At 39.3% G+C, this 27,195-nt stretch overlaps 2 protein-coding genes across 3 annotated transcripts; both read right to left on the bottom strand.

The window, feature by feature from the left end:
- Positions 1-337: 337 nt before the first annotated feature.
- Positions 338-11,609, bottom strand: LOC109994148 (cell division control protein 42 homolog). 2 transcript variants are annotated; one of them, XM_020647344.3, is made up of 6 exons: positions 11,505-11,609; positions 7,089-7,229; positions 6,416-6,488; positions 6,214-6,323; positions 5,793-5,990; positions 338-2,252 (listed from the first exon to the last, which is right to left on the bottom strand). In XM_020647344.3, the coding sequence occupies exons 2-6, from the start codon at positions 7,191-7,193 to the stop codon at positions 2,163-2,165; spliced, it is 576 nt and encodes a 191-aa protein (XP_020503000.1). In that variant the 5' UTR covers positions 7,194-7,229; positions 11,505-11,609; the 3' UTR covers positions 338-2,162. The 2 variants fall into 2 exon arrangements, with proteins under 2 accessions (XP_020503000.1, XP_020503001.1); XM_020647345.3 differs by lacking the exon at positions 338-2,252 and adding an exon at positions 2,918-4,264.
- A 683-nt stretch (positions 11,610-12,292) lies between these two features.
- snrpe (small nuclear ribonucleoprotein polypeptide E) lies at positions 12,293-15,659 on the bottom strand. Its single transcript, XM_020647359.3, has 5 exons — positions 15,475-15,659; positions 15,061-15,087; positions 14,897-14,959; positions 13,590-13,668; positions 12,293-12,506 (listed from the first exon to the last, which is right to left on the bottom strand). The coding sequence occupies exons 1-5, from the start codon at positions 15,526-15,528 to the stop codon at positions 12,451-12,453; spliced, it is 279 nt and encodes a 92-aa protein (XP_020503015.1). The 5' UTR covers positions 15,529-15,659; the 3' UTR covers positions 12,293-12,450.
- Between the last annotated feature and the right edge of the window lie 11,536 nt (positions 15,660-27,195).

Genomic DNA, 27,195 nt, shown 5'->3' with positions numbered 1-27,195 from the left:
AGAATGAAGAAATCTAATTATTTGATTTCCTTTTATTTGAGTGTTTCTTTTGCAGACCTTTTGATTGTGAGCTACAAAGCCTTAATATTAAAACAAAAACAGAACACAATAGTTTCTCAGTGTAATTAGTTATTGTGTATTTAAGTTATTTTTGAAGAGATCAAAATACAAAAAGTTCACCACAAAATAATTTGAAATATAAAAAAAACCAAAACCAGGGATTCTAACACCATGGCTTTAAACCATTAAAATACCATAAGTGAGATAATACACACTCACAGTCACAGTCGTCATGACAACAAACTATTTAAACAAAAGAAATGCAAGGGAGAAGTGGTAAAGGCAATTAAGGTATAAGTTTAATATTTTTGAAAAGAATGCATATACAAAGAACAAAGACTTTAGACAAAGCATTTGGTTTTGCACCAAAACAACAACAGGTTATAATAATTTTACTGACTTGAGCTGGACATCAACCCAACTCTAATCCACCAGTTAAGAAAAACAGAAACCAATCAATCAAGTCATCTTTAACGAAACAGTATTCTGCCATTAGAGGTTTTATTTTTTTAAGTTTTTATTCAACTAAACCAATCAGGGGTTTTCTTGGTATGAACTGGCAGGAGAGAGTTCAGATGAGTTCCGACCCCTAAATGCAAAAGGAGTGAAAGTAACCTTTTTTTTTTATATATTTATATATATATAAAATAAAAATAAAAACACAAACAGAAATAATGAAGAAAAAAAAAAAGGTTTTGGTAAAAACACCTGGAGCCTACATCAACATTGTGTTCCAGCTTACATTATAATTACATCTGTTAAACATATTTAGAACAGAGACCAAGGCTCGGCTCCTTGCAGCGCCGTACACTTCGAGCGGTTACAGCCGAGCGGACAGCCCTTCACGCTGCACATATGCAGCCTGCATCAAACACACTACAGGAAAGCACCAAATTCTGACCTGGCACAGAACTGTGGTGGTAAGTCGTGTTCACTGATCAGAAGCCTAAATATGGATCTTCAGATTTGGCTTGCCGGTGCATGCCAAAGAACAAATAGTTTTACACAGATGCCTCTTCTGTACCTGCTCGAAGTGTAAGGTGTTGACAATGCTTCACTTTTCTGCTTCACGCTCCCTTGGTCCCTGGCAACGCAGAAAGAACACACTGCTTGTTCTGCTAACACTGTTTAGTTCCCTGCATCTAAAAGGCCAATTCCTGTGGTTGACTCGCCGACCCGTAACTACTGGACGCCTTAAGCTCTCAAGTGATGACCGCACTCCAAATGGACCGCGACTCTCCACTGTGACGGTCCAAATTACGAGTGTTGGATACTAGATGGCAATATTTACTGTTTCTTTTCTCCCAATGTTGGATCTCTAGTTTCAGCCGTATTGCCCTGGATTTAGAGTTGGCCCTGGTCAGAACTCCGCAGCTCCCTTAGTGGTTAAAGAGTGTGACTATCTGGAACGTGGAATAAACATCTCAGACTTGTCATGTGTTTGAGGAGAAAAAAAAAGGGGGTTTGGTTGGCAAACAAAAACAAATCAACACTACATTGTCAGCATTTCTTCTGGTAGTGCTGAGAACGAGCGTGGGGATGGGGCGATCAGCAGCCTGAGCTGGCAGCTCAGCCAGTTTGTGGTGGGGCTTGTATCCAAAAAAAAAAAAAAAGAAAAAACATTTTCCACTGGCCGAGGACAACTACACGGCTGGGCGTTGAAAAAGTTAATTAGGCCACAACACTGACTGAATCACAATCAATCCATCAAAAGCTCGACAGAATGAATTCTACTTGTATTGTAAGCTTAGTTATCTGGATCTCCGATAATCAACATCACTGATGGCTGATGCTGCCCAGCCCGGGGCCCACAGCAGCCAGGTTTTGTTGTTCTCCTGTTCCCCAGACTCAGACTTGAGGGTGGAGCTTTCTTATTATTGCAGACAATTATCTAAAACTTGGTCGGTTTGTTTTTGTCTAGTCTTGTCTGTGGAGGACAATGCTGTCAACCAGCCTTAGCAGAGCAAAGGAAAGGGGTGTGGGGAAGTGTGTTTAATAGTGTGTGTATTTAAGATGTATGGATGTATTGTGTGTGTGTGTGTGTGTGTGCGCGTTTGTGTGCATGTGTGTTTGTGTGCGTGCTTTGAAAAGGTAGGAGCTTCTCATAGCAGCACACATTTGCGTTTCTTCTTGGGCTCTGGGGGCTCCAATGCAGCCAATATCGCCTCATCAAACACATTCTTTAGGCCTTTCTGTAAACACAAACACACAGACACACAGGCTCAATGAGGGGGCGACGCAAATCAAAAAAGGTTCAAGGGGAAACAGAACAGCTTAAACAAACAAACAAATAGGAAACAAGCAGAATTGGACATCATAGAGTGCTGTAAAAGAAGATAAATGTGAGAGTGCTTCTGAGGACAAAAGGAAGGTGGTTGTTTGAATTAGGTGTGCCAGATTAAGTGTCAACAACACAAATACATGCATGTTCTGTGCAAGGAAACGTAAATTTGAAATCAAAAGGCAAGTCAAAAAAGAAAGTGGAGGAGAAAGGAGAGCATAACCCCCGGTGCAACAACACAAAACAAAAAGGGAATCACAGCATTTTCACTCCACAACGCTTGTTTTTCTTTTAACGTCTAACCGAGAGGACTTCACAGGAAAGCCATACTGAAATGAATTAACACACTGGGTCTACTCTCAGCCTGAGCGATCCGTGTGTCCTCTTGTTTGTTTTTGCCTCCAAGCAGAGCAGCTTACATCATGAGCTTGGTCATGTGAAGAACAAGAGTTGCTCTGGCACAGTACTGGAATTGTGCAGTAAACCAGTAAGCCCCCTCAGCCATTGTTCATTAGCACGACTAAATTCTTCTCCGACAAAAGCACTGGGAAAAAGAAGGGGAGCCAGAGAGGAGAGCACGTTCATTTGTCCTTTTATTCATTTATTTCACAGGTACTTTCACACAATTATAGATTTTTTTTCCATTATCTGGACTTCAAAGAGAACAGGAAATGCACCACTGAGAATGGCACATTTGTGTCATATATAGAGAGTGTTTGACAAAGCATGTCAGAGAACCCTTTTTTTTTTTATAACTCAAAGAAACATCAAGAGGATATTAGCTATAAACTGTTTGAATAAGAAATCATTATCCAGTGGTTATGTTGTAAAAAAGACCAAACACTCCCTATATATGACGTCAGTGCTTAAAACCCTTTTATATAAACATAGTGTGATTCCACTCTCTGTTAATCAGACATCAGCTGTGGTACAAAAAATAGGCATTAGAAATGGAAGCTCTGTTTATTGTCTGGATCAATCTCACCAAAGCAAGGCTGTCTGAACCGTTCCTACAGAAACTACTACGACAGGACTGAGAGGAAAAAAACAAACAAAGGCCACGTCGTAAAATGATTATACTACGTCCTCTGTAGGATATCAGTCTACTGTTAATCAATGAGCACTGGGCGACAGTAGGAAAACAATGAGGGCCACAGTAATGTAGTGCATGATCTACGTTATATTGCTGAGCTGACATAAACTACCTCATAGGCTTGCCTTGGTTGTAGGTGATATCGCTGTCATACAGTTACACCAGATCGGCTTGATGCCACATTGTCCAGACTAGAAATTTGTCTCCCTTTAAGAGGGAACAACAAGACTTACTATCCCAAATAGTTTTGTAAAAGGCAAAAAAGTGTAAATATTTAAACGCTGATGGTATTAAATGCTAGTTTGACTTTATTGTTTGACCGCCCTGCTCCTGTCCACTTTAATGGTGAATCCTGTAACAACAATTTCCTTAAAAAGGAATCCCTACTCAAGCACTAAGAAGTCGAATAATGCACCACCCAGACTAAAACCAGAATTTTACAAGTTAGGGAAGGCAACAAGAAAAGTCGTTGAAGTTCAGGTAAGCCTTGAGCCAGTAAATTAGGCCAACACACAAAGATAGGTTGCAATGCACTCTTAATACAGAGTAGTAGTTTGTGTCAGGAATGAAGTTAGTAGAAACTCATGGATGAACAGTTAGACGGATGAGATTGAGTTTGGTTTAGATTTCAAAAGCAGCACATGTGAAGAGATAGAGAAGATTTGGGGAGAGGAAAGGGATCAGGAAAAAGGAAGAGAATAATGTCAGAGAATAAGGGGTTAACAGCAATGGCACATGGTTCAAAATAAACAGCATTTCCTCTTTCTCTGTGTCTCTGGCGGCTCTAGGGCAGCTAGGATAGCTTCGTCAAATACATTCTTCAGCCCTCGCTACAATGACAGGAGAGGGAAGAGAACAACAGCACAATTAGCAAAGCAAACACAGAAAGAGACTGATAGGAGAGGGGGGCGCTAAGAGGAACATGGCAGAGAAAAGGACATATGCATGTACTTGAAACAGAGAGAAGGTATAGGAGGTACAATGCAACTGTGTAAAGGAGAAGCATGGCACAAAGGTGAAAGAGTAAAGGTGTTATGGAGCTGAGATGGGCTGAAAGGAGAAAAGTGCGTCCGCTGAACAGTGAGCTGAAAGTTAGGTGTGGACAAATTGCTGAGATTCCTGACAGGAAACAGGAAATGACATCAGCCACAATGCAACATTTGTGCCACAGAGAGAAAGAGGAGAGGAAGGAAGAAGCAGAGCAGGGAGGTGGGGGCTTCATCTCAGCTCGATCAACACTATTGTTCTCTGGGCGAGTCAGGCAGAGCTCATCTGTTCCCTCAGCTCTCTTCCACCTTCATTCATGATTGTGGTACACCACGTGCTCAGGACTAACTGGAACAGATACACCCATAAAGGGCAGTGGCTGATTCATCACAACAACCCAACAGATCCAACGAGTACTACACAATAAACCTAAAAGGGGGAATTATAACTCCTGCTGTCTACTTTTGGTCATATTTAAATGTAAACCAGGACACTAAATCAGTTCCTGTCACAACTGTCCCGTATCAATATTGCACAAACTAAAGATCATAATTCACAAATAGCAAAACTGGAATCTTAATCATTTAGTCATAAATGTCTGAAAATATTAATTTATTAATTCTCTCAGTGATCTCCAAAGCTAAACTGTGCTTATGCCAATATTATACACCCTATCAGCACAACTTTTCCACTGAATGTGGGACGCTGATCCCAACATAAGGTCAGGGGGCGCACTGTGTTGGAGGACTCTTAAAGGAACAACAGGCCAGATTAGTGTCCTCTGGGGGCGCACTCATACTAGGCAATCCGTACCATGCCTAAGCATACTTCACCCCCAAAGTCCGGTTCCTTTGACTAGTTTGAGACAACCGTGCTCAAGCCCGGTATGGGACAACTTTGCCTAGCTGGAGTGCACCCTAAGTGGACTTTTTGTGTGAAAGAATTGTAGTTAACTGACCTGTTTTAAGTGGAACTCTACAAGTCTCTGCTCTGATTTTTTTGTAAATTCTATTTAATAAAACCTAAACTGCTCTCCCAACTAGAACCCTAAACATCAAGGGCAGACTGCTCAATGTAACTGGGATACACTGTGTTCTTAACCAAGGTTCGTTTTTTATGAATATAAAAAAACATCTGATAATTTTTACGATTATCATCACTACTTATACCTCCACTTGTGGGTTAGAACAGTGACTCAAACCAGACAAACACACATTACAAAACACATCAACCATGTTGTGCACAGTCAAAGGGGTTATGATGAACATAATCCTCTTTCCTCCTCTTTCTTAGTTCTTGCCTTAGAGTTGTAAATAACGCATGTCGATGAGTGTATATGTGTGTTATTGTCTAGTTGAACGTGTGTTTTACCTGTGTGAGGGCTGAGCACTCCACGTATTTCACAGCCTTGAGGTCTCTCCCCAGCTTCTCTGCCGTCTCCGGAGTGATGGGCTTTTGCTTGTTCTTGGCCAGCTTTTCTATAGTTGATGGGTCGTCCCGCAAGTCAATCTGAGTCCCGACTAGAAGGAAGGGGGTCTTTGGACAGTGGTGGGTGATCTCTGGAACCCACTGCAGACACGAACAGAGAGTTAAGCTATACTCAAACTCAAGTCACAAGTACAATATGTTACATTTAATTAAGATGTTCTAATATTGATTAGACCCCAGTAACCAGCTACTATCGTGCACTCTGCATCACAAGTGTATTTATTCTGTTAAAATGATAAAATATGCAATAAAGAAAATGTACATATTTCTCAGCAGAAAGGGGAAAAGAAAGGTCTACACTTGCCTTTTCTTTGACGTTTTCAAAGGAGGAGGGGGACACGACGGAGAAACAGACGAGGAAGACATCTGTCTGTGGATAACTCAGAGGCCGTAACCTGTCGTAGTCTTCCTGACCTGAGAACCACATGAACATGTTTAACTCAAGAGTGTGGCCATCAGGTAACAAGCACTGGATGCCACAACAGCTAGGGAATAGAAAGACATACCTGCTGTGTCAAACAATCCCAGGGTGTAGGGCTCCCCTCCAATCATTACAGTTACAGCATAGTTATCAAACACCTACAACGAACAAAAAAAATAAATAAAAAAAACTGTCAGGTACTTATTTGTTCAAAGTGAATCATGTAACCTCTCACCATGACAGTTCAACTTATGTTTTTACTGTATATTAAAACATTCACTTCACATATTATTTCAGGCACTGTTGTATTTCATACAACAGATACTGCATTAAACTGACCACTGGCATGCATCAGGTTAAGGCTGAGACAGCACTTATGATTTTAAGAAGCTGCCTTCTTCACATCAATCATTTAGCAGGTCATCATTGCTTGTTCCTACATGGTTTGATACTTTTTAAGTACAGCAAAAAAACAGGGTGTAGATTTCTAGAATGAAGAAACATAATTTGACCCAGGACTGACTTCATGTTTCGAGTTTACAATGACCTGTTATGCTCGCTATAATCACAGAGCTAAACCACGGCTCTCCGAATGAAATTTTAGACCTTTATATTTCTAGTCTGCATGTTCAATTATAGATCTAATAAGACTGAAAATAGTTAGTTCATAATGTGTCTCAAACCATAAAGTCCCACTCCAAACAAAATCATATAAAAAGGTAAGACATTAGCTTACTATTGTTATAATGGGCACTTACCGTAGGTACATATTCAGATGGAAATTTGTTTGTGGTGTAAGAGATGAGCAGGCAGGTTTTACCCACAGCACCGTCACCAACTACAACACACTTGATGGTCTGCATAGCTGCGATTTATAGTCCTTGCTACTCATTCAAGATCTGTAATGGAAGAACAGAAAGTACAAGTCATTAGTTTATGGCAGTGTTTTTTGGCTCAACAAAACATGTACAAAAACAAAAGTAAAAGCTTTGTACAACAGAATCACCCCATTTGATATTTGGCTTTAAAGACAAACCCTTTTTTTCCTTAGGGAGAACATGGAACATAGGTGATGTTTAAAGTATGTGTGAATGGTTAACTGCAACAGTAAATTGAAGCCTGACCTCATTTTAACCCCATGTACTGAGCACAGGCGTCATAATGTACCTTACATGTGTATAGTTATTGAGAGGTAACCCTGTATGGCGACCGATTAAATAACCAAACCAACATGATCAACCACAGAGTCAATGGTTGACCAGATGTTCAATAAGGTTTCATAATATTGCAGACTGACGGATCATACAGACACAAAGCAGGAAACCCATTTGCAGTACAAATGAAACACCATAAATGCACCAGAACACAGTTAACACATTTCCACACAGTTCTGAAGAAACAGATCAAATCAATCCTCGTGTTTGCCTGATACTATACGTTTAGGGTCCAAAAGGGTCTTTTAAGTCCAACAAACTAACACAATAGAACATGAGACTTTTTGTTTAATATCTCTTAATAAGACGATCCTTTTTAATATGATGTATAAGTGATGTTGCTATTGTTGCAAAGCACACATAGTATTAGTTGTTGAAGCTGAAGTGAAATGCTTGTTTTGGGCTTATTGTAAGACCGCTGAAGGTTTAGACTTCCAGGAAATGAAAAGGAAACACGCTCTGAGGTATTAGCAAATAAGAACGAAACAAAAGGAATTAGCAGATGGCCTCTAAGCTGGGTGGACTAAAAGACTGGAAGGCTATTAACACTGAAAAAACAAGCCATTCTATGGATAAGAGTTTTGGATGAATGACTGACAAATGACAATGAAAACTGTCTCCTTCACTGGTTTGCAAACAATTAGCAAGCCTCAAAAATAATCATCCTCAGTAGCCTGCATTAGTTTACGACTTAAATCTCAACAGCAGAAGACAATTAAAACCAGCGACAACTCAATCGTTGAAACTGGAATATAAACAACATGTCCAAGTCATATGATCACAGCAGCACACAGAGAATACAGCAAATACAAGAGGAAACAATGAGCCAATTAATTTATTCCTGATAAAAAAAAACGTTTTGCAAAACTATTTGAAACTATTTAAGTTATATGACGTGATTGGTGGTTTTCTTGGCTGTAATAGTAGACTGAATCTACCATTAGGCTGTTGGTTTGACGGATCAGATGATATAAAGATGTCAGCTGGGAAATTTCAATCACTGTTCTCCCTGTTTTTTTCCTCACATTTTAAAGACAAAATAATAAATACATGTATTGGAGATTAATCTATGATTAATGTTATGACTTGCAGCAGCCCTAAATTCATCCATTATTTATTGTTATATTTACGTTTATTCTGTGAAATATGAAATATCTATGAAGACAAAGGGCCTAAATGATAAGGGAAACAATATATGTTGACCTTGAATGTCTTTAAAAATGGGAAGCATCTGGAGGCAATTACAGACAACCCACTTAAAATAGTAGGTGGACCACAGTATTCCCAGTTTTTCTCCTCCATAAGGTACAGTTTGTCAGTGCTAAGCCACTGCAGAGCTCTGCACCACTGGGTGGGGGTGGGGTGTCATTGAGGGAAGCAGGAGGGACAGAACTTAATGCACCAAATGTTACAGTGTGAGCATACTTTTAACAAAGAAGCAGAGCCCAAGAGGATGTCCTGCAGAAACACTTTGAATACTACAGTACTGCTTTTATTCCGATAAAGAAATACCTTCGCAAAACCAGCTGGCTCTCTTTGTTCACTGGAAGTGACAGACTAAACAGTCTGAGATTTAAGATAGATACACAAATGTCACCATGATAACCTGCAAACACAAGTCTGACCTGCTATAGAGAAATGTAATGTGTCACTTCTGCAGAGTTAGAAACCCAATAGGTATTTCCTTCCCTCATGCTGCTTACACAACTCTTTCATTTTAACACAAAGCAAGTCATTCCTGCTGCTGTGGTTCTCAGAATAAAAACTAAACTAGATCAAGTTTGATGGTGACGTGAAGAAGCTATGGATCACGTGAGCTTTTGTCTTCAGTGTGAGAGAACAGCAACAACTGCTGATGAAAATCTATCTGACCGAACACAGCAGACATCGTGTTAATTGATGTGGTATTATATCAAAGGTGCGTTCATGGTCATTCTTGCTATGTTGCTTTATTCTAATTAAGTTGCAACAGCTAGTTTTGCAAACTGCTCAACCAACTTCCTTCCTCATTCACTTTTGTATCGCCTGGTGTTTACTGCGTTTCCCCGGTAGACAGGAAACCAAATGAAACACTATGTTGCTTTAAATACACTAACAAATGTAAAGGTGTTTGCAATGTTGCATTGAGATTTTTCTATAGTAGACCACTCAAAACATATTTAATACATGTGAAGCTGATTTTAGACATATTCACATGAAAAGTTACACTGTCCTATTTGTATTAAATCTCACTATGGCTTCTCTCTAATACCAGTCCAAATTGTGATACCAAAATCAATCTTTCCGACTGTTACTGACCATTAAACTGAAATGTCGACCAAACAATCAAATGTGCTGCTAAGACGGAAAAAACAGACGAGACAGCCAATGAAACGAGCTATTGCACATAAGACAGGGAACTAAAAACAAAACAAAAAATCTACCTGTGACAACAATGAAAAATAATTGTTCTGCCTTCTTATTCTTCTTATACCTAAAGCTTGTCAAATGGTGTCAATGTGTATAAACAATCAACACATGAAACTTAAATATTTCAACTTGAGAACTAACTCGAACTTGAAGATCAGGTGTTGCTTAGAGAATATCAAAGAAAGTTGTGCATCAGACACAAGTGAGACAATTTTTGCGCAAGGAAAAACTCTGCCATTGTCTGAATTAATCCTTATAACCACTGCAGCCAGCAAGAGAGCAGTTAGGTCCACAGCAAGGTGATAATGGTAACATCCATGTACTGAATTAAATACATACTGTCCCCACAGAGCTGTTGTATTTATTGAACAATATGTGGCTCTATAAAATCTGAAATCTGGGCTGAACAGTCCAGTTAGATAATGGCAGCGGCCAAATGGGGGACACAACTGCAATGATGCTGCCAGACTTAATCCACACATTTGTTTTTTTGTAGGCCAGCAAGCACTCGGGGGGCAAGCCAGCTTAAAGACTAGTAATAATAATAATAATAATAATATATTGGTTTTTTTATAGCGCTTTTCTAGGAACCCACAGACGCTTTGACAAAATATACATAGTAGTGAAAGCAGCTGAAACCCAGTCAGTGTGATATGTTTGTAATGTGTCCACACAATATATAAAACTTACAAGTTGAAATGTTGTATGTAAGGCAAAGACACAGGTACAACCATCCAAGTGTGAGACATGCTCAGTTACCTGGAAACAGAATACTTCAACAAAACACACAAATAATCTAACATTTAGGACTTGGAAGATATCCCAAAAAAGATTGTCACAGCTTCCTTCCTACCTCAACACAAACAAATACTCAGGTATGTGCACAAGAACAGTGGACACCTGTAACTTTAAGCAGCACAAACAAACCCATATAAATGCATGTTTCAGAAGCATTTTTTTTCGATTTAAGAACTCCTAACATGTCTGCATGTGCGGCCACACGTGGTAAATACACCTTTTTAATTATATAATCTTTGCATTTAATTATAAATAACTCCACATTTAAAAAAAAAACATTCATAAATCACACTTAAGAGATGAGGATCAATGAGACACTGCTGTTAGCTTCGTAGCATTAGCCTTCAGCGTCTGTTGTATTTCGGCCACATCCCCGGCCTCAATCTGGCCTAGTTTCCTGCCGGCTGGTAAAACTACCGACATAATAACCCAAGCAAGTCGTCTCTCCATTAACCCACACATCCTTTCTAACATTTATCCATTACAATGTGTACTTACAATCAAAACACCCACCTTAGATTTAAAAAATAATAATAATAATACCACCCGTCTGCTTTGCTTTGCTAAGTGCTATTCTAGTCCTGCTCGCTAACTGGCTGAGCTTATGCTGTAGCTAAATGGGACACATAATATGACATATTAAAGCCCACGTACCACGAACTGTAAACGAAGATGATGTTAAGTATAGAAAAACATAAAATAAACCACAGATATGACCCGATAATTCACACAATATATATATTTTTTCCGTACCGTTTCCACTGTTTGTGTCTTTACGCCGGGCGTTGGCAGCTCCGCGCTAGGGGCTTCCCAGTCAAAAGAACAGGGACACGTTGCGTGCGTACTCAACTACTACGTAATTACGTTAATCAATTTTGACTACAACCTGACAACTTTTCTCGAAGAGTAGGGGATTTTTGCTGTAACTAAAGGCAACAAACGAACACGCATCTTAAATTATTTAGGAGGTGCGTTTTCATGATTTGAGAACAAAGTTTACTAAATAAGTTTTCATTTTTAAACTCAGTTTCTGATAAGGAACAGGGATAACAGGTAAATCAGCTGTTTCCAAATGTATATGATATTAAAATTATCACAAGTTCATCCCATTCACTTTCAGCAAAAAATACCTGTTTGTAATTTACCTGTTATATATATGCAATGTATTTCACAAGGTAGCCAGTAAAGGGATCTTAGCTTTCTAACAAATCTTAAAATACTCTCAGCAATTCACTTAATCTTCCTTCATGCCTCATTTAGTTACCTTTTCCACCTAATAACATGGACTCCAGTGTAGTTCAAAACTGTTTCTCCTTTGTTTCCAACCACATTTTGTAACAGTATTGTAAAAAGTACCATGACTACTCATTGACAGACTATTAATTGCTTCTATTGTCTTTTGAGCTGCATGTTTGACTTACATGATACATGTGATGCAATGTTGTCTGCCACTAGATGGCAATGTTGCACAATGACCCCAATACTCATGTAAACAGATGAGGTTTAGACATATTAGGTGAAATCAGTAAAGACAACAGCTGTAAGAAAAGAAAACAACTTTATTCTCAAAATGTACCCACTTGGTAGCCCAAATTGATTACAATGATCATGTAAAATAAACATGAACAACTCAAAAACACTTGTAAAAACAAAACAAAAAGAGAAAATAAAGGACGATGATTAGTTGGTCTCCGTTGTCCTAGTTAGACACACTCTGCAGCAAGGTAATGTTGTCTCCTTTCAACATGACCCTCCCTGGAGGACAGACGGAAAAACAGAGGGAGAAAGTGTAAGTGGATCAGAAGAGCAAGATGATGGATGGTAAGAGATACAAAGTGTCAGTTCACTTTTAGACTATCAGTGTCAATCAAATGTCTACACATGAAAGGGTTCAAGTACCACAGCACATGCAGGATCAGAACATGTTTGGATTTCATTTATTAAATCTGCATCCCCTCATATTTCAGGAGTGTTCTTTCTAGAATTAAACTAATTTAAAAGTCTGATGATTTTATGAGCCTGCTTTGATCCCATCACACTGAAACAGGTATTGGTCTGTGTTTTCTGATAACTTTTACATGTTAGAGCTGGAGAAATGATAGACACGGTAATGTTGCTGACATACTGCATCTTTTACCAAATGGAAAGCAATTCCATTTGGTAATATCAGTCTGTCTTTGGGAGATGCTGTATAGCGTGGTTGTTATGGATGTTGTTCTTACTGGTGAAAAATCGATTTAAACATCAGCACTGCCATCAATCGTGTATATTTAATTGTGAGATGCCAATATTGTGATTTGGATTAAAATTCCATGAATTGGCAGCCCTCAAACACATATTGTGAAGGATATGCTCAGGGTACTTTAAATAATATTTAAATCAGTTTTTCAAGAGTCATCTCCAACTCTATTATTTGAAGTACTTTGCATCATAATAATAATTTATCCTTTATTAATCCCGCAGGGGGGAATTCAGTTTTACACTCTGTTTAATGAACATGCTACACAAACATAGGCTGAAATACACACACATGCACAAACAGGATCCTATGGACATGCATTAAGATGAGGATGTCAAGATTTCATCTCCATTGTCAGGAGGCATCTTTACTCATTTGAGAATTACACACTGGAGGACTGACCCCATCATTTCAACATAACTAGTTTAGTATTAATCATATTCCTTACAGTTATTTAACTCATGCTTACAGATGTTGATCCCAATTTGTCAGCTTAGTTTCTGGGGTATTGCTATCTTTTTGTATAAATCAATGCTAAGCAAGACAAATAGGACACAGAGATAAATAGAACATGTTTCCAAAATGTAAGGTGTCCTTACCCAGAGGCTTTCTGTTCTTAGTCTTCATGTGGACTTCCTCAGCATCGTCCAGGACCAGGTTCATGTACTCATCGAAACCCTGAGGCAGCAAAGGAAGAGCCAACGATTAGCAGGCAGAAATCGAGCTTTAGCACAGCACAAAGCAACTCTGCCTAGTGTGAGTGCACCCTTAGTGATTTCAGTTCTTTAAGTAACTCTGGTTTTTTGATCAAATGCAATCAAACCAAAGTCTTAACTGCAACCCCTCACACAAATAATACGATTGATTATAGCATTAAAACGTTAAATCCCTGTTCTTCATTAACTTCTGCTTCTAGTTCTTCAGTAATCTTAGTTAAATCTTGGCGCTACATTTAAAAGGCACACTTTACTGCTTTTTCAATATGACTCATTTCTAAAACAGAAAACTAAAAATAAATAAGACATTAAAACTGAAGCAGTGATAAACAATCACATGCTCACTCTAACACTGCTAGAAAACTTACGGCCATCATCTTTATGCGGCTTCCAGCTTCCTCTGCAATCACTCATTTAAGAAGTCCATACAATGCAGAGATGCCTGATCTCTTGTAGTATTTAAGTGGCATGAAGGATGTAAGGAAACCGTGAGGACCAACCATTACAAGATAGGACAGGAATCCAGCCAAGCAACTTATAAATATTTTTTTAGCATCCCAACGTGGACAAAGTACTTCATTTTTTTTTGGGGGGGGGGTGAACAGAATAGAAATTACTTTATTGATCCCAAACTGGGAAATTGTGGCGTTACAGCAGCAGGTTATCCAAACACACAATATGAGTAAAAAACACAATGTTAGCAAATTTAAACACAATATAATATTAACTACAAAGTAAATAAGCACTAAAAATATCAAAACTAAGAATGAGAATATATACAACCAGGATTTAACTTAGCATTACTAGTCTTAAATCTGAAAGATTAAATGTAAATGTGCAAAAACAGAGTTGTAAATGGACAGTATTGACATAAGTTAAAGTGCATGAGTGTTGACATATTATAAGCAGAAACTATTCAATATAACGGCGAGTAGACAGACAGATGAAGTGAACATGAGTGCATTTGTAAATGTAACATGTGCAGAACAGATGACAGTTTGGAGAGACAGATGTTATCATGATGACAGCTCTCTGCTGGGTGAATGTTATTAATAATATTTATTTGATTTACCACCCTCAGTGTCTCACATGCTCAGGCTGTTTAGTCTACTTCCTGTAATTAATCTTTTTTGTTTTTTTTAAATGCTGTGATGCAGTTCAATCAAACAGAAACAAATAAGATAACTCACAATGATGCAGCCCTCTATCCGCATGTTCACCTGTTCATACAGCCACACCTGGATCCGAGAGCGCTGTGGAGGAGAGGAACAATAAATCAGATGTCTGACGCATTCTTAAATTAAATCAAACCGAGCACAATAAACTTTTGGAGAATAGTTTCACAAATACTTACATTCTGCAGATACCTGAAAATTAGGTTCTGACAATTTGGAGTCAAGGAAAGTCAATGTCGAAAAGCAAATACACACATTGACACAAGCTGGTTCACCTTTCCTCTTACAAGTTATTGAACATTAATGGTTATTGTGGAGGAGGCTGCCTGCTTATTTCACACAATGGACTCTTTCGTGAGCATGTCCTGCACGAACAATGCAAAAATAATCTGCACATTTCAGACTTTAACACCATATATTTCCACATTACGTTGTTGAACTGTAAAGAAAAAGAGTATCACACGTCATATATACGAATATTTACAAAGCAGGCCCTCATTCAAACTGAGAAATATACAAGACAGCGTTAGCCTGGATGCTAAGTTGTTGTAGCAGGAAAGCGCGTCTTCCGTTCATTGGTATAAAAAGGATACAATGGGCTGCACCATAACCTTCTGCACCTTCTGTCCTTGTCCTCTGTACGCCATTTCTCCGATTAGACAATACCAGCAGTAGGTATTTGTGGGAAAAAAAATTGCACCTTTTCAGAGGCGCACTTTAACGAAACGCTCACGTTGTGAGATTGCTTCAATGGCGGGTTTCCTTCCGCGTGTTTCGGGGAGCCGGGTGAAATAAAGACGTCACATAATGAGAGCAGCGCCCCTTCAGGCGGGAGGTGAGAACTGCACCTACTTGTTGCTCGACATAGAGTTTCTAGTATCAGAATCAGAAATGCTTTATTAATCCCAACAAGGAGGGGGGCATTTCTATGGAAGCCCATTTCCGCCAGTTAAAAATAAAATAAAAAGAGAGATAATAAAGTCATAATCATAAAAAGTCGAACTTATGAGATATAAATTATCTTTTGATTAATGTCTTTTCTTACTGGTTTTACTATTTGTATCTTCTTTTTCTTCTTACTGTTCTTTTATTTATGCTCTTATCTCGTATTTATGCTCATATCTTAACTCCTCTTATGTTTTAACTTGGTAATTTCTTATCTTACTTTGTCTATTTATGTTTCATATTTATATTTACTTTATGTTTTTATTAATATTATAGTTTTTTTTAATCCTTTAACCACTTGTTTCTATTTCTTTTACTGCTCTTACCTTCTTATTGCTGTTATCTTTTGGTTTGCTTTGAGCTCTTTTAGTTTCTTACATCTTTTTAAATCTTTGGTCCACTTGGTCTCAGCTCGTGTTGTTGGGTTCTTGTGTTGCCTGGGTTCTTATCATGGTTCTTATGATGGTTCTTATGATGGTTCTTATGATGGTTCTTGTGATGGTTCTTATGATGGTTCTTATGATGGTTCTTGTGATGGTCGGGTTCTATATGTCTGTTGGGTATCGTGCACTTTGGGTTCTTTTCTGTTGAATTGTATTTAATTATTTTTAGTATTTTGCATTTGTTATGTTCTTGTTGTTGATGTTCTTCTGTGTTTGCTTTAGTTTGCTTTGTTCTTGTTTGTCAAAGCACTTTGTAAACCTGTGTTTTTAAAAGGTGCTATATAAATAAAGTTGTTGTTATTATTATTATTATTTATTTACTCAGTCACTACACTTGAACTTTAACAATTCATCCAGTCACTGCACAATAATAACTGTATATACTCTTTCACTGCACTATAACTTCACTTATTCGCACTATATCTCTATATTTATATTTGTTGAATTAATCAGTCACTGCACAATAATAACTGTATATATTCTTTCAGTCACCACAACTGTCTATTTATTTATTATTATTATCATTCATTCACTGAACAGCCACTTTTTGCATACTTCTCTCTCATATCACCACAAATATATGTTTGTTGTTTTTGTAAACGCTGCTGTTTAAGATTGCTGCTAACAAAGTTTTGTTGTGTCTTTGTATACAATGATAATAAATATTCTATCTATCTATAGAAAGTCGAAATTATGAGATAAAAAGTTGAAATTACGAGATAATAAAGTCAACCCAGCCATGTAAACGATATGCAATCCTAAACAAGGCAATTCAAACGATCCTAATTCTGCCAAATGTTGTAAACGTTACATGCATGATAAATAGTTATATCTTTTAATCTGGTTGTCGTTAAAACTAAACACATTACATTGCTGTTTAAGTAGCATTGACTGTACCGTTTAACTGTCAATGTACCACACAGTTATTTTGTAGGCTAAAGATCATGATAGTAGATGGTGTCCCTGACTTTTTATCTCATAATTATGACTTTATTATGACTTCGGTTGTTACAGCTGCTCTTAAACACGACATAGAAGTAGAAAATAAATAAAGATATATATTGATTATAAAATTAAAATAAAAGTAGAAATAATAGAATAGACAATAAGTGAGAGTATCTGAAGAATGATAAAGATATGTACAAAAGCACAGGAAATTTAATATTTAAACATTAAATACAAATATAAATATACTGCTGAACAGTGTAGATATTGCACGGTGTATAAGGCTCAAGAAGAGAGTGTAATCCTTTTTTGTATTAGTACGTGTCTGAACAAATTGTTGACTGGTTTGCGGACAGATTGCACAGTTACAGTAAACAAGAAAACAATACAGTACAGATGTTTCTGGGCTTTTTATTTGTTGTTAGATGCCGGAAGGTTCACTCAAATGCTACTAGCATATTGTGTTCTTGGGATTGTAGAAATCCTATGAAGGTAACCCCTAAAAAGATTTACTTAATTTGGTTATTTTAACATTTTAGGGGAAAAATTACACAACATGCCAGAGTTTTGGAGAAATGTTTTCTTGAAGGTCACTGACAGGAATCTGTGAAAGTTACAAAAACTATTCCAAAGACAGGTGGAGGGTTGATTCATCCAGGATGTTTATGAAAATGTTCTTTGTTATCTGTGGATCGCTTCGTTCAACAAAAAGACGTTAGGATTTTTACGCTGAAGTTCAAAACATACCTTTGTTTTTTCTTCAATGCAAACCAGTTAAAGTCAGGGTTGGAAATATCCTCCAGATCCACTTTTTAAGATCTTGGTTGAAATTGTCTTTAGGTCCTGACAGAAATGAATAACTCATGTTCTCTGAAAAAGGAACAAAGAAAATCTGTCATTTGTATCAGTTGTAAACCTGTAAAAACTTTGACCCATGTCTGCCACGAGGTACCAATCTGATGAACCAATCACACCTCTCTGTCTCCCTGCTCGTTCTCTACCCCTTTGCGTGCACTAGCTCACATTCAAAGCCATCATCATTTGTCGTTGGCTGTTGTGAGTTGTAAAATTGACACGATTAATTTCGTGTTTACTCAGCATGGAACGAGAAATTATTCAATTTCAATTCAATTCAAAAAACTGTATTTGTCCCCGAGATGACGTCATTTCTGCAATGCAAGCGATGAGCTGAGGTCCGCTTCTGGAGGAATGGCGCTCGTGTATGTAGATGAGGGGCGTGTATTTTGAGGGGAGTGGGTGGGTGAATTCACATATTCACACAGACATTTAAAAATTATAAATAAAATATATCTGAGAAATGGGATGAACATATCCGGCTTTCTGAAGCGCAGACCTTCTCAGCCTTCCTCAACATAGTGATCTCCTCTCTGGAAGCACACGGAGGACTGTCTTCCTCCAGCTCTTCCTGAAGGCCGTAACCCCTTAACTTTTGGTTCTCTTTGTCCTTTTGGAGCTCCTCCACCTTCTTCTTCAGAGAGCAAATGATCACCTCCTGTCTCTCCAGACGAGCTGCCTCCCCTGGCGGCTTTCTGAAGTGCAGATCTTCTCAGCCTTCCTCCAGGAAGTGATCTCCTCACTGGTAGTGCACAGTTGACTGACTTCCTCCAGCTCTTCCTGAAGGCGGTCAGCCCTCAACTTTTGGTTCTCTTTGTCCTTTTGAAGCTCCTCCACCTTCTTCTTCAGATCAAAATTGATCTCCTCTACCTCTTCTTTGAAGACCTTCACCTCCTGCTCCAGGGACTCTTTCTCCTCTGTCAGTCTCTCTACCAGCATCAGGTCCTTGTTGGCTGACTCCAGATGCTGATGCCTGACTTCCTCCATTTCTCTCTTGAGGTTGTCAGCCATCATTTTGTGGTGCTGCCTTTTCTTTTTGGAGTCTCTTAACTCCTTCTGCAGCCCCACATTGGCCTCCTCCTGTTCTTCCAGTTTGGAGAAGAGGTGTTGCCTGCTCTGCGTTACTTCTTCCAGCTCTGTACTTTAAGGCGATGGTCTGCTTGGTGGTCTTGATGTCCTTGCTGAAGGTATCTTTCTGCATGACCTTAATCTTTTCCAGCAGGGCATCTCTTTCAGACTGCAGAGTTTCTTGCTGCTTTGCTTCACTACAGGCGGTCTCCTGGAGCTTCCTCAGGTGCTTCAGTTTTTGTTTGAGCATCCTGATCTCCTAGTCACATTGGAGTCTCTCTTCTCGCTCCACCCTCAACCTTTCTTCTACCTCCTGGATCTTTGAGTCGCTCATGGCGTATCTCTCCCGCCCTGCCTTGCTCAGATCTTTCTCCTGTTTCAGAAGAGCCTTCACTCCCGAGCGACCAGGTCCATCCGGGGTCTGCCAGTGGTGATGCCCGTAGGCTTCCTCCCTCCTTCAGTGGAAAGTCTGACCTTGAAAGGCTGAGTAGGACGCTGCCTGTTGTTGGTTTGGCGGCGGTTCCTGTGGTTGGCTCCTTGCATGGGGTATTTAAACTCCCCAGCTCCAACCTCCAACCTCATCGCTCATCTCCTTCTCCATGATATCTCCCCAGCTTTGGGATTGTTCCATTGCTGCTCCTGGTTGAATCAGTGTCTTGGATGTTGAGTTGTTTGAGTTTGTCGTCTTTATAAAGACAATGTCTCAGATCAGATACGTGAACTGTTGTAGTCTCTGAATGAATCTGTGGACTGTAGAGAGTCTGTGCTTTCTTGGATATGAAGATTCTAACTGCCCTTGAGGCTCCAGACTTCCGGTATTCCTTTGATTGGTTTATTTTTTCCAACATTCGGTTTCCATGACAACAAAGCATCATTAAAATCTTTGCCTGTTAATTAAAAAGAAACAAAATGGCTGCCCCAGCATTTAACATTCAACCAAGCAGCAACCTCTGATCTTGAAAATTAAGACAATGCAGAAGTGCAATATTCCTGCAGTTTGTCGAGTGTCCACTAGAGGCTGGCTCCAGGAACACCGGATCTCACATACACATGACTGGCAAAAAAGCTGTTTTCACAGCATGAATAAACATTTTTACAGCCTGGTTCAAAAACATAATAGGTCTGTTATTGTCATCACTGTACAGGGGGTGATTTTATTTTTTTAAACGGCTCTGTTTTGATTTTGAAAATGATGCATGTTTTTCATAGGTTGAATAAGTTGTTTCCAGCAGCCTATGGATCTTGCCAGTGGCTAGGCCTGCATGTACGTTGTGATCAATTAAAACTTTTTGTGGCATTTGAAGGCCTATCTTCTTCTTAAGTCTGCTGATTTTGCCCCGAACTGCACCTACGTGATGTGTCGTATAACTACCTCCTTTTCCCCAAGCTGGCAATAACAAACAAACAAACAAACAAACAAAAACTCTTCTTATCAAGCACAGAAAATGAAAAAGGATCTTTTAGTGTTTTGCTGAAATATCCAACCTCGAGAAACAGATTTGCGTCAAAGAAAGTTATCTTTACATTAACTTTATATAATGAGAATGTTTGAAAACACAAGACATCCAATCCACTAAATACCATTTAATAGTTCAGTCTTTTAAAAGATTGTTATCCAATCCACAGCCTTGAGCCTTTTCTCTACACCGCTGCATTGCTCTTGAGCTCGTCAGTAAGTAGTTTATTACAGCTTATTACAAATTGAAAGACGTCATTAGCTGATATTTGACCTCCTTTACATGACTACGTTCCAAAAAATCCTAAAGGAATTCTGTTTTTTGTTTTTTTAAAGATAGGTATATGTTTTTCCTGTCTTCTTTCCCTCTTTATTTCCATTTATCCAATTCCTGCAATTTTCTAAAAACCCTGTCGAACGTTTTCATGCTTCTGGAAGGATAGACCAGTTACTTCCGTCTCCCCCAGCAAGCTAAAAACCTCACAAATTGGGGTTGTCAACAAGTCCCAAATGTGTCCTCTAGAGGGTGCTGTGCCCTATAAAACAGCACATCAGGCGGTGGCTGGAGCGGCATTTTGTCAGACTGTTTGTTAAGAGTTCTTTGCACTTTATGGAGTAGAAGAAGATAAACAAAAATCAGCATTCACTCCTCATGTGGAGTAGTCACACTGACGATTACATTATACATGAATTTGTAGGGAAACTCATCCCTCGCTTCATCTTTCACATCAGACAGAAACTCAATCAAACACCTCCTGCTTTTAGGTCAAGGAGAAAGCCTTTAAGGGTGCAGCCACTTCATGACACTATGCATCAACCCATAATTGGACAAAGCTTTGCCTCTGATATATATAGATGGTTTTATATAAAGCAGGATTGGCAATTTCTCTGTTGTGCACAATACACCTGTAACATGATGAGTTGAGTCAGGGAGGCCAGCCTTGAGTGTGCAGTTAACAATAGTATTAATAACACACAACGCAGGCTTGTCCCACTGCTCCGGAGAAAAAGTGTGACGGAAATTAGCAGCCGAGGACAGACAAGATTCCGCAAGTGGGGGGAAAGAAAAGACCCAAGGAGCCTCGGTGGCGCAAGCCCGGGTGTCACCTTTCAGAGCAGGGACCCCTCGGCCACATCTTTAAAGGGCCGGGGCTGCTGCGGCTTGTGCAAGCGTGCGTCGCTCATCAGACATCGCTGTCAAGTGCCACATGCTTGTCTTTGTGCTATGAGAGCAGGAATGGACTGCTGACGCTCAATGCCACACGCCTGCTCACATTCTCAAGGAAGACTGAGCGAGAGGGGAGACTCTGCAGACACTGGCGCTCCAGTTGGCCCGCCACAGAGGCCCTGGAGTCGACAATGACAATGAGGAGGCCGGTGTAAACATGTACACATGATGAGCCTCGCGCTGCTGTCATGGCCTCACAGTCAAGGTCATGTTGGCATCTTCTGATATCTGTCAGGAGAGTGATTTAAACTCATAATGATCAAATATAGCAGGAAATAAATAAGAATACAGAATGAAATACAGATGAGTTTTAATGGAAACATACAACTCAAAGTCACTTAAAGGATACATGTTTAGAGTGCCAGCCTGGTCAGTAACAAAAGGAATATTTCTGGATTAAGGAAGTCAGAGCCTTTATCTAACCGTCCACAATCATTGTTCATATTGATTTTTTTATGAAATTGAGAGTACAATTAAAACTAAGGTAGGACAGTAAGACAACAAATTTAATTATTAAATTACGAGTACATGTATTTATTTATTTAATGTGTATTCATGTAGGGACAAGTGTGGAGCAAGTAAACTGATGCAACACTGCAGCATTTTTACGCCTAACCTTATTTGCAATGTCCGTCCGTAGATGGGCCTTTAAAATACGAATAAATCAACAATACACATGAAACAATAAAAGACAAGAACAAACAGGATACAAACTGTCATCCAATAAAACAAAGTAAAACAGGAAGAGCAAGATCAGCAGACTAAGTCCTCTTTAAATAAGGTCTGAGTTTGAGTTTAAAATGACTCCAGTCAAACAAAAAGAGAAGAAAAGTATAATTCAAATCAGTAACATTCACGAGCAGAGTAGTTTCTAATCGTGCTTTTAAATATGTTGTGAGGAGCGTTTTAGTTTGTTATGAAACAGAATAAAATGAATATTGAAGCCCCTTTATGAGGTGCAAATGAAAACAAGTCCATCAGCATGAAGATCAACTTTTTCTTTATAGTCATTTTCTACACCTGACCTGCTGCCGGGTGGGTGTCAAACAAAGTGATTGACAGCATGATGCTGAAACCGCACATTTTCCACTCATAATATTCTTGATGAGTGATACGTCTGACTTTTAAAGGACAGCAGGATGACCTTTATGTTAAAAATTATAATAGTTACTCATGTATTTACAGGACAAAATCATTGAAGAGATAAGATGTGCAGCGTTGTCCACAGGGGGCGCCAAAATCGACTCACACAAAAAGTTCCTCACAGGAGCTTGAAGATGACCCCTGGTTACAATAGTATGGAGCTTTACTGTGTGCTGTAAGGTGTTTTAGTTGTGTGCAGCAAAACATGCACGGGATATTTGCCCAGTTTTAGTGTTTATTTGTGACACTTTGAGCACTAAGCAATCACGTGATCGAGTCAAGTAGATTACTAGAAAGTGCTCCCAAAATAAAAAGCAGCCAATGCCTGTTAAAGGCAGAATGTGAGACAATTTAAACATAAATATAACAGAAATCTATATCTATATACTCTATATGTATATCTAAATGTCTCTCTGAGTCATGACTGTCTACAATGAGTGAGAAGCTCGAGTCCCGCTGGCTGTGTTGTTGTCAGAGCTGTGTTTACATCATGTTTACATGGACGGGACGGCCTTGCGTTTAAAAGCTGTTTTAGTCAAAGACTAGAGGAAAGAAGAAGAACATACTCACTGATTATTTCGATGTCATGTAAGTGTTTTTAGATCTCGGTCATTCTGTGTCAATTTTGGTGCAATATGAAGCTACGAGTTAACCAAAGTGTGCTAACATTAGCCTGCTAACACAACAATGCAGGACACAGGTGATTGCAGCTCGAGCTAAGGACAATTTAGTCCGCCGCTTGCTCTTGCTTCATTAAAGTGCGTTCTAATTGATAACTCCTTCGTGTTAACGTGAGGCGAGGAGGGGTTGGAGGTGTGCCGCTGGAGGAGAGCGGAGGCTTCAGAATAGCGGAGGTGTCGCCAAACAGCAGCATCTACTGGATAAAAAAACTTACACAAATAATGACCCACCAACTTTATCAAACAGGATGCAATGATCAGTGGAATAGCTGCAGATCATCTGAGGGTGGAGTGATGAACTGAGTCTAAAAATGTTAGGGTTGAGGTAGAGGCAGGTCAAAGAGTGCCTGTAAAGTGCTTGTTGTAAGACTTTGGAATTAAAAACACTACATTTGATTCTTGGTCTTGTTTTTTTCACACACCCCATGAACTAAATCAAACTCTCGTCTAGCAGCTGATCCTGTAATTCACTACTGATCACCACCTCAGACTCCACTGAATGAGTCTATTAATAGGCTTGTTGGACACACACGCACGCACACAGGATACCCTGCCACCTCTCATCGTACGTGTTTTCTGTCTATTCTCAGTGCCATGCCCCTCTCTTCCCACCTTCTCCTTCCTCATCTGACCCGGGCCAAAAGAACGGCCCTGGTTAGATCAACCTCCTCTCCGCGTCACTTCCTGTTCCTGTTGGTGGTGATTGTTCTGAGGGGAAATGAAGGCAGACGGGATGGGGAAAAGAGGAGGAGGAGGGGGGTTGGTGGAGGTGTTTCTTTGTTTTCACTATCTGCCTCACCTGCCTGACCCCCACCTGACAGGCTTGACCCCTGCAGGCCTGGTAGAGCCAGCCAGACACCCCACAGGCGGCCTGTTTCCTGCCTCGCTGACTGACAGGATATTCATAGCGTGCGCGGGACACAGTTCAGTTCAAGTAAAACAGCAAGTCAGAGCCAATATGGACCTTTTTTATTTATATACAAATGTCAATCACAGTAAAATAATACCTTAATTATGATTTTATTTTTCAATTACAAGAAAGTCTTTTTAAAGTTACGCAAAAATAAGGGGGGGGGGGGGGGTTAAGTATACAAGTCTGAGTCAGGATGTTGCAACAAGTGCATGTTGTCAATCATCATCATTTGTTTTCTGAGAGTAACTGAAGGCTTAGTGTGTCTTCTCTGACCTGTAACCCTGCTGTGTTTGCTCCCAGCTTCATATAGTTAGTGAACACACCTCACCTCACCTCAGCGCTGGCCTTGAACACTTGCTGAACTTGTTGCAAATTGAGCCTCTTCAAAAAAAAAGAAAAGAATGAACTGAACCCTTTTTTTTTTTTAAAGTGACTTCATATCTAGTCATGAGGAAAAACTCGACCAACTGCATTTTTTTGAAACATGGTGGATGTTTGAGGTAAAACTGGTTTGTGACATTAGCCCCTTTTACATTGCCTATTGAAGACAGAACTTCTATGCCTCTGTTAAGCTTCGCCATCAATGTTAATGTCAAAGGGGTACCTGTGTGTGTCTGTGTGTGTCTTTTAGGGCAGTCCTCCAGAAATTCTATACACACTTTCAGGAGTGCATAAACTGCTTGTGAGTGTTTATGTTCACCTCACGTTGTTTGTTTACACCTTGAGCCTCTCGTGCTTTGAAAACGCTGTCATACTGTAACTGATGTGTTCAAATCACACAATAGCTCTAATCCGACTGCTGTTTCAAGCCCCTGTATTTACCCCCCTGTGACGTTTCCTCTTCAATCTGAATGTTGCAGAAGCCCTAATGGGCGTCTGTGCCCTCTTCAGAGGTAGTAACAGAGCCGTTACAGTGGCGAGAGAGTTACAGCGGAGCCAGCAGGGGGAGAACAGCGTTGTGTGTGTGAGCATGTTTGTCTGGAACAACGATATTACACCGTCCCAAAATCAATATGAATGTACAAACACACGATGACGACTGAGCTTATGTCAGTTCTGTGATACAAAGCAGTGTGAAAAGTGCTCTTGGCTCACTTATACTTATAATATGCTTTATGGGGTTCAATGTAAACGTGCAAAGGAGTAGTCATGGCAACAACATTACTGACATTGAAAAGTCCCAACTGTTCAACTAAAACCTTAAATAAGGAGTAATAGAGGGAAAATAATACAGATAGTAATATACGACCAAAAAAAGCAACTGACAGCACTGGGAAGAAGATTGATTATTCATATAATTATTGTTTTTTTCATATTTATTTAAAAAAAAAAAAATTGTGCCTTTATTTAATCAATCAATCAATCTTTATTTGTATAGCGCGATCTCGAGACACTTTACAAAGAGCAGGTAAAAGATGTTACTTATTGTTATGTTACAAAGATCCAGAGTTAATCCATCACGAGCACTAAGCAGCATTCTAGAAAGAGCTACAGAGGAAGTAAAAAAAGTCCTTTCAAGAGGCAGAAACCTCGAGCAGAACCAGGTCGATGACGAAGAGCCATATTTTTGTTAGATGAATGAAACAAACTCATGTAACTATTTTAATTCATTAATTGTAACCGCTGCCTAAAGGTCAGCCTGTCAGGATGTGATTCACAGCGTGTGTGTGCCTTTATTTGGGTTTTGCACGGAAAAGATCAACTCACTGTGACTCAGTGAGTTTTAAGTTTGACAGTTTTTTTTCAAGCAGGATGAGATTATTCATCACGCACTCCTTACAAAAGGACAAGTTCAGCAAAGAGGTAAGCCACTCTATTAGTCCACGAGGGACGCCAAAACCAACACAAATGGAAAGTTTTCAACACTGTGTTTCTCCACAGTTCAATCTTTTACTTTGCAGCTCAAACCACACATTTATGTCTGATGTCCCTCTTCAAGTCCATATATAACCACATGTAACTCATAACAGAGACATTCCACACATGTTGTTAAAGTTGTTGTTACAACCTTCTGACTTTCTGAAATGAAAGCGTATGAACACACTGAAGTTAGAAGAACAACTTCCCAACTCAGAAACTGGGAACATTTGAGGTGCACCTGAATGCAACATGAGTCTCAGTGTTCCTTCCCTTCTGTGTCAGTTCATCACATCTACCATGTTTCATGTTTGGTAGTTTGGAAATTTCCCTCTTAGTTCGAAGTGTGCTTCCTCTTGTTTATTGGACTTTTGTGATGCATCTTTTGTTGGACATTTAATTACCAGAACTTGCAGAAAGGAAGCCTTTTGTCTTTTTAGAATGTCTGTTTAAATGAATACGTTTGGTTATGTGCGCTTGGGTCCGGTACCTTTGGATTATTCCACCAGGAAGATTCAAGTCAATAATGCAGAAACACCCATCCACTCTTCAGAATAAGCAACATTTATTTTGTTAATGGACAAAACAAATGAAACAAAATTATTATTTTGTCACATGCACTCATCCAGATTGAAACTCTGTGCCTGCACTTCTTCTGTATGTACGACATGTTTGTTGAGCTAGGATCGTCAGTTGATGCAACACTGTGCAATGCGGTGTCCAAGATGTGTCAGTAGTGAGTGTTTATGCTGATCAGAATACTCAAAGAGAAAGATAGAGA

Source organism: Labrus bergylta, chromosome 5 (assembly GCF_963930695.1).
Source record: "Labrus bergylta chromosome 5, fLabBer1.1, whole genome shotgun sequence".
In the NCBI taxonomy this organism is placed as follows: domain Eukaryota; kingdom Metazoa; phylum Chordata; class Actinopteri; order Labriformes; family Labridae; genus Labrus; species Labrus bergylta.
The sequence above is the reverse complement of the archived record's forward strand: the minus strand, read 5'-3'. Positions and strand labels throughout refer to the sequence as shown.

Coding starts and splice junctions, on each gene's coding strand:
- LOC109994148 (XM_020647344.3), bottom strand. CDS start 7,193: ATGCAGACCATCAAGTGTGTTGTAGTTGGTGACGGTGCTGTGGGTAAA. Junction 6,489..7,088: donor CATCTGAATATGTACCTACG/GTAAGTGCCCAT, acceptor TGTTCGTTGTAG/GTGTTTGATAACTATGCTGT. Junction 2,253..5,792: donor AGTGCTCAGCCCTCACACAG/GTAAAACACACG, acceptor TTGTGTTTACAG/AAAGGCCTAAAGAATGTGTT.
- snrpe (XM_020647359.3), bottom strand. CDS start 15,528: ATGGCGTACAGAGGACAAGGACAGAAGGTGCAGAAGGTTATGGTGCAG. Junction 15,088..15,474: donor AGGTTATGGTGCAGCCCATT/GTATCCTTTTTA, acceptor CCAAATTGTCAG/AACCTAATTTTCAGGTATCT. Junction 12,507..13,589: donor TAAGAACAGAAAGCCTCTGG/GTAAGGACACCT, acceptor TCTGTCCTCCAG/GGAGGGTCATGTTGAAAGGA.